This window comes from Lampris incognitus, chromosome 15 (assembly GCF_029633865.1).
Source record: "Lampris incognitus isolate fLamInc1 chromosome 15, fLamInc1.hap2, whole genome shotgun sequence".
NCBI classification, from domain to species: Eukaryota; Metazoa; Chordata; class Actinopteri; order Lampriformes; family Lampridae; genus Lampris; species Lampris incognitus.
In genome coordinates this window covers 27,394,871-27,402,407 of record NC_079225.1, presented here as the reverse complement: position 1 = coordinate 27,402,407, position 7,537 = coordinate 27,394,871, and the positions used below count along the sequence as shown (strand labels likewise).

General features: G+C 45.3%; 1 protein-coding gene across 1 annotated transcript; it reads right to left on the bottom strand.

The window, feature by feature from the left end:
- Positions 1–520: 520 nt before the first annotated feature.
- tmem244 (transmembrane protein 244) lies at positions 521–6,013 on the bottom strand. Its single transcript, XM_056295179.1, has 6 exons — positions 5,921–6,013; positions 4,017–4,102; positions 3,413–3,489; positions 2,780–2,905; positions 1,055–1,099; positions 521–618 (listed from the first exon to the last, which is right to left on the bottom strand). Exons 1-6 carry the CDS (start codon positions 6,011–6,013, stop codon positions 521–523), a joined length of 525 nt encoding a protein of 174 aa, XP_056151154.1.
- Between the last annotated feature and the right edge of the window lie 1,524 nt (positions 6,014–7,537).

Genomic DNA, 7,537 nt, shown 5'->3' with positions numbered 1-7,537 from the left:
TCCAAAGAGGAAGTTGATCTATGATTAGTCAACATACAAAGCCCACTCGTAGCTTAGTAGCAAGCCAATAAATAAAGATGTTCAGTTACTACCTAATATAATATTCTGCCAGGAAACAGCTCAAGTTCTTATGAGTCAATAGATAATATTGTCTCATCTACAGTTAGAAAAAAGAAAAAAGAGGTTGTGTGCATGTTGGCAAAGTTATCAAATCATGTGTCATCGTATGCTAACCAATTGCTCAGGTGAATTTAGCAATAAGATTTTGAAAAGACACCTCGTGGGGGCGATCTAAGAGGTAGTATTAACCAGTTAGCCAGTGAGGGAAATTATTCACAAAATAGGCGAGAAGTTATTCACGTTCAACTTGAATACTCATAAAAGATGTCTAGCAGTTACATGAATATTCTTTTTTCTTTGATAAATAAAAGAAGAGAGGTGGTGATGGCAAATGTTTTGACAGGTTGCTGGCTCCCTGTTTAATCGTACCCACTGGATGACAAGCGAGGTTATTTGAACATCAGAAGTTCTGCAGTTCGGCTGGATAGACAAAGTTGTTTCTGAAGAGCTTATATGCCAAGAGCTGTCCTCCGAATATCATCATGACCAAGCCTGAACCTAGGGGAAGAAGACGAAGGTGAGAGAGAGAGAGAGAGAGAGAGAGAGAGAGAGAGAGAGAGAGAGAGAGAGAGAGAGAGAGAGAGAGAGAGAGAGAGAGAGAGAGAGAGAGAGAGAGAGAGAGAGAGAGAGAGAGAGAGAGAGAGAGAGAGAGAGAGAGAGAGAGAGAGAGAGAGAGAGAGGAGAGAGAGAGAGAGAGAGAGAGAGAGAGAGAGAAGGTCAATCATGAGTTTGGAGGCCAGAAGCTGGATTGTAAATGTAATCCATCACTGAATTATGTGTGGGATCATTAGATACAAACAAATGACATGGAAAAAAATCTAAACTGGGGAGACAGCCCGACAGAGAGGAAGAGAGAGATAAGCTGAAGATGGGGAGCAGTCTGCACAGAGAGACAGACACAGCCCGGCAGACAGACAGATTGACAGAATCTTACCCAGAGCTATCCACCAGTGCTCAGCAGAGGGGAAGTCTGACATTACTGTGGAAGCAGAGCAGAAAATAAACATCATATAATGTCACACACGTTCCATTAGACCGGTCTAGATCAATCCAGGTAAAAGTTATGATCATTAAGAAGAAGCAACAGTCCCAATTTATCAACAGTAACATGCAGATGAGGCGATAGGTCACATTTGGCCTTAACTTCTATAAAATCAGGCAGACTGTTAGAGGTACATAAACAATATGGGCTCTAGTTTCTGGATGGCACAAGGCCGGCAGTAGTGCTAACAGACGTACTGACAACTTCTTTGGGAGCGGGTGCTTCTTCTCTCTCCTGGGCACGTTTGCTAATTTCCGGGCTCGCCATGACGTCGCTTGCGCTGAAATGGGCGTGGGGGCGCAGTAGAGGGTGTGTCAGTCCAGATCAGGGGGCTCAGTGCTAGTTTGGCGTCAAATAAAACCAAATATTATGCCTGCATCTCCACCCGGTCAGACCATGTCTTAGCTTTAAGCGAAGGTGCACTATGCATAGACTTATCCAAAATCACACACGCCACTTTTGTGTACGTTATGTTGGCCTAATTCATGATTGATTTAAGTAATGACTACTGTCATAAACCTTTTTAATCACAAAACGAGATATCTGAATGTGTATTGTTGTCTTCCAACATAAAACAGTCAGTGTGCGCCATTACGCACGGAAGTCAACATGGTGACGGGGATTTCAGTTAAACACGTTCTACCTGGAAGAAGGATAAGTGATCTGTGATCACAACTATTTAAGGTGTCCTGTGCAGGAAAGAGAGAAAGACGCTGGTGAGAACGAAGACGCATTAAACGGCAGCCTGTCAAATAGTTCTGTTTGCGTGTTGTCTCATATCACATTGGAACTGGTGTTCATGTGCTCTTGGCAACTCTGCACCTCCTGAACAAGGACATCAGCTTCCTCCTGGGAGAAGCTTTTCTGTCTTTGCCGGTCTGGACTTCCGCCGTCCATTACGAAACCGGTAGATCGCCATGACAGCGTGCCGCATTTGAGAGGAGCTGATTTGATTGGCCGTAATTGAAGCCAGCCCCCACCACGCCTACTGATAACTTATTCCTTCTAATCCAACCCTTTTACAGCTGCGCCTCCGTTGCGCCCGATTAACGACAGTGCTGCATGTCCCAAAATTATATATATAAAAATTATATATATTGGTCACACTTTAGATCGACTTGTGCCGTGAATTAGTGCCGGCACCTTCGACTGCACTACAACCCAGAAACTAGAGCCCTTAGTGTGTGTGTGTGTGTGTGTGTGTGTGTGTGTGTGTGTGTGTGTGTGTGAGCAAGTGAACAACAGACAGGGAGCGAGAGGGCCAACTAGGTTCATTCGATCAAGTTACATAATCATTCAGGCCACCAATCCTATCAGCTGTTCGTTCTGTTTTATTGATCCACTTTGTGTGTGTGTGTGTGTGTGTGTGTGTAAGTGTGTGTGTGTATGTGTTTTGTGTGCGCGCTCATGCCACATCGGAAGAGCAGTTAAGAATCTCTTCACTTAAATGCCCCAGATACACCCTGGTGACAGAGTTAGCGTGTTACACAGAGCAGTGTGTTAAACACACTGGCAGATTCCCGCGTGACACATGTGGAGGCCCCGAGCTGAAGCACAGTCAGTACACTACACACCAGTTCAAAGCACATGCATGTGTGTGTGGCATGTGTACACCACCTGCCACAGTCATCGCTATATGCAGCAGTGTAACGGTAATGGCGTAGTCCCAAACCCACTCCTCCACAATCCAGGCGAACACAAGGCCTCCTAAGACATAGGTCACTTCCGTGGAGATCACACTGACTGGGGAAGGAGAGAGGGAGAGAGGCCAGGGAGGGAGGGAGGGAGGGAAGAGACAACGACAGAGCAAGGCACAGAGACGAGGAGATGGGGTGAACATAGGATGAACTTTCAGAGAACAAGAGAGACTGAGACAGATAGATGATGAGAATTGATGCCCCCGAGGACATCATGCGCACACACACACACACACACACACCCTCCCCCATTAAACATTAAAAAATGTTTCCCTTGTGAGACGTTAACTCAAAAAGCTCTCCGTGTTACACACTTGGTAGTCTGGTCCTCATAAGGACGGACAGTGGTACCAGACCCATTTCCTTCAGAACGTTTACCTTATCCAAACACAAATCTTTTCAGATAAACGAAACCGTTAACACTGGTTGGAAGGCATAAAATAACTCCACTCCCTCTAATGTAACTGCACAGTAATACCAGTAATACATGGTTTCCTGAATGGCAGATGGATTGACGGACAGACGGACGGACTGTTTAGCAGACAGAACTTACCCATGTACTTTGGGTTTTGCCATGATGGTTGTGTTGTGTAGTCAAATGGAGCCAACAAGCTGTCAATCTCATGAACCCTGAGCAGCAACACACACACACACACACACACACACACACACAAACACAGAGTCAGAGAGGGGAGCAAACAGAGAGACAGATAAAGTGGACAGACACAACAGACATAGTTGGTAATGACAGCAGTAAGTGGAAACTGTTTTGGTACAAGAGTAAGTAAAACACCAGCAAATTCAAATGAAAAGACATACACTACTAATCTAGTTGGCGACTAATTTCATTTGTGTGTTTGACGGTGTGTGTGTGTGTGTTTGACGGTGTGTGTGTGTGTGCGCCAGGTTTTTCTATCCTAATGGCAACATTTGGTCCCCTTTAGGATAGAAAAGCCTGAAACCACCTACCTGTGGGGACATTTTATGGGTCCGCATGAGGAAAAGGGTCTATTTTAGGGTTAGGATTTGGATTTAGGGTTCCGGTTAGAATTAGGATTAGGTTATGGGTAAGGGTTAGGGCATGAATGTAGTCAATGAGGGGTCCCCACAAGTATAGCGTGACATGGTGTGTGTGTGTATGTGTGTGTGGTGTGTACCTTAACAGTCCAATGCAGAGACTGACTACGATGTAGTAGAGAGAGTAGAAGGACACCATGCACATCAACAAGTTCTGTAGAACGACCTGGGGGGGGGGGGGGGGGGGGCAATTGTTTAATCCAATGTGGAGACAAATAGTGGTCCTGATGGGAATGGAGCCTTTAACCTGGGTTGTACATGCACCACGCTCCACCCATTGATCTACAACAGAGCCCATATCTGGGTAAGACTTTTTGGCAAGACTTTCTATCTCTTTGCAGTTTGTTGTCATTTTCTCCAGTTAAACACAAACGGCACTTGTGGTGCAGCAGCAGAATAAAATGACCTCGGGCCTTGATGGCATAGTATCTATGACGTATCTTCTTGGTTAGCAAGGGCAAATATGATAAACACGCGATTGTAAATAGGCTTGTTTTTCTTTTCCCTAAAGACCATTAAGGGAATAAATTATATAAAGTGCATTAATGAAGGAATATTTTTACAATAACCGGGTGCTCATCAGCGAAAAGTCTTTGTGTAGCTACAAGTTTAAATACAAATTCAGCCCACCATCTGCTGTAGTTCTCTTCAAACAGAGGACACACACACTGTGTATAGGAAGTGTATGGTGACAGATACTAATGGATCTATACTGAGGACATGTCCAACCCATGTCAATCAACTTAGATGTGAAGTGATTGGACAATCAGTGTAGCCAAACGCAACCCCACATTCGATCATGTCCTCAGAATAACTATACGACAGAATCCTCTTCCTATTCTCCACAACTTCCGCGACCAAAACAAAAAACAGAAAACATGCCCAAAATGGCATTGTATCTGCTGTGCCACAAGTGGAGAGGAGGACAGAAGCTATGAAGGAAATTGATGATGTGATTTGACTTGACATGCGGTGCCTTGCACATCTCAGTCAAGTTTCATGCCCTCACATGAAACTTGAAACTGGGTCCTTGAGCAGGAGGACAAAAAAACAACAAAAAACCCACAAAACTATATTTACACACACTTCATATTCTCATGGCATGAAAACATCAACTCGAGATTACTGAATCTCTAAACCTACTGATTAGGGAGATGTATTGGCGTAAGGTCATTATTAAACGATGTCTCCATCCGCAATGTGCAAGTTTCCCCTCCTTCACATTTTCCACATTCACCTGCTTCAGTGTCTCCTCACGGTCACGACTACCTGCCAGTCTGCAGCTGTGTTGCACAGGAAAAGACCAATACAGGTTTCGCCCCCTCTGTGGTGAAGACCTCATCTTCCCTCAGCCCAGCCACGTGGGATCTACTTTTTCCGTGTCCAGACAGCCATGAGGTGGGTGTTTGTGAAAGCAGCAAAGCCGCTGAGCTCATGTTAATACCCCCGGAGACAGCTAAATACCTCCAACAGATCCCCCAGCAACACCAGCGCCCCCCCCTTTCCCCCGCCCCTGGCCCTAATCAGGATCCTGCAGACTGATCTTAAAAGAAAAGACAAAACATCCGCTAGAAACCGTACTTGTACCCCGCAGACACCTTTTGCCCCCGATCTTGACCTTTCGTTTAAGTTATAATTTCACCCCGTTTTCACATGCACAAAAGGTTTCACAGCTCTAATTGCAAAACGGCCTGTCAAACTAGCTCTCACGGGCCCGGTGGACTAGCTAGCAAGCCAACTTCACCAACTGTTGGGACTCCCCCCCCCTGAACATTTGGTTGATCAAGCCAACATGGTATATGTCAATAAAGAAAAAAAAAGATTACTTGCTTGTAAGAGCCTCCATACCAATATGGGAAGGTCTGGTAAACAATTTATATTAATTAGCCCAGTGCACTGAGCCTCAGCAAGTCCACTGACCAGGCTTTACAGAAGCCTAACTGTCTATTCTACAACATGTTAGCTTCATAAAAAACATCCTTACCCAGGTATCACTGGGCGTGGTCTTGAGGGGAAAGGGTCCATGGCGTTTGATTAGTGTGAATCCACAGCAACGACAGCAGTAGTCCAACAACATGAAGAGCTGCTGGTCTAAATGAGAGGATGTGAGTGTGTGTGTTGGGGGAGGGCTGGGATTAGAAGTAATGAGATTATTACTAATGAGACAGAGTAAATCCCAGAGGGGATCAATATACAGGTGAACTATCCATTACACACACACACACACAAACACACACACACACACACGTGCACATGCATATATGCAAATGCACAATTGCTCTTTACTTTATTCACACATAAACACCACAACTATTAACACACACACACACACACACAGGGATAAAGAAAGACAGAAAGGAAGATGTCAAATTTCAGAACCTTAATGCCTATTTAACACAACTGTATGCCGTTTCCCACTTGCTCACTCATGCACACACACACACACACACACACACGTGCGCAGCACATACACATACACAGAGAGAGAGAGAGAGAGAGAGAGAGAGAGAGAGAGAGAAACATATTCACACGGACATAATTTGTTTTTGTGATTTTTTTTACTGCTGCGTAAGGCTGATTTTTTTTATTTACCTAATGTTGTGGACGCAAAATCTGCTTTTACTGATCTTTTTAGAAAAGTTGCAAAAACCTTACTTCTTCGGCACGGCGGCCCAGTGGTTAACACTATTGCCTCATGGCAAGAAGGTCCTGGGTTCGAACCCCAGGCAGTCCCAGGTCCTTTCTGTGTGGAGTTCGCATGTTCTCCACGTGTCTGCGTGGGTTTCCTCCCACCGTCAAAAAGACATGCATGTTAGGGTTAATACTCCTGTCTGTGCCCCTGAGCAAGGCAAGGAAAAGAAGAACTGGAGTTTATCCCCGGGCGCTGTACCACAGCTGCCCACTGTTTGCAATACAATAGGGTGGGTTAAATGCAGAAAACAAATTTCATTGTAACCTACAATGACAAAAGAAAGTGGCTTTCTACTTCTTTCTTCTTACCTGGTAGCCAAACCTGACAGAGCCACTGACTCTCAGTTCCTCATCTGAACAGTAGATGGCAGCATGGCCCCGTTCACATTGCGTTACCTACGAAAAGGGGCATCACGTATTTTTTCTGTGCCCGTAAGAGAGAGAGAGAGAGGGGGGGGGGGGAGCGAGAACAAGCTGGCGAGGTAACTAATAGGATGCAAATAGAGGCGAATGCTGAGATGACGAAAGCTGCACCTATGAGTCTCCCTCCAGTAACTGACAACGTTGACATCATATCCTGCGTATGTGTGACTGAGTCTGCCTTTGTGTGTGTCTGTGTGTGTGCACGCACACACATTTGTGTAATTATAAGTGTGTAAGGTAAAGAGCACATGCGTGCGAATGTGTGCGTATGCGCTACACGGCTTTGGCTGCCAAGGCAACCTGCATCATTGTAACCATGGTGACGGTGAGCACAGTAGATGATGGGGGTCGCATGTGGAACAAGGTGAGCATCATCACCATTCAGCCTCCTGTGTGCGTGCGTGTTTGGAGGAGGCAGTAGTACTATTCAGGAATTTGGCGGAAGTTCAAAAACATCCTTGGTGACGTAGAACTCCCTCTCCCTCTT

Coding starts and splice junctions, on each gene's coding strand:
- tmem244 (XM_056295179.1), bottom strand. CDS start 6,013: ATGTTGTTGGACTACTGCTGTCGTTGCTGTGGATTCACACTAATCAAA. Junction 4,103..5,920: donor CCACGCCCAGTGATACCTGG/GTAAGGATGTTT, acceptor CCCCCCCCCCAG/GTCGTTCTACAGAACTTGTT. Junction 3,490..4,016: donor CTCTGCATTGGACTGTTAAG/GTACACACCACA, acceptor GTTGCTGCTCAG/GGTTCATGAGATTGACAGCT.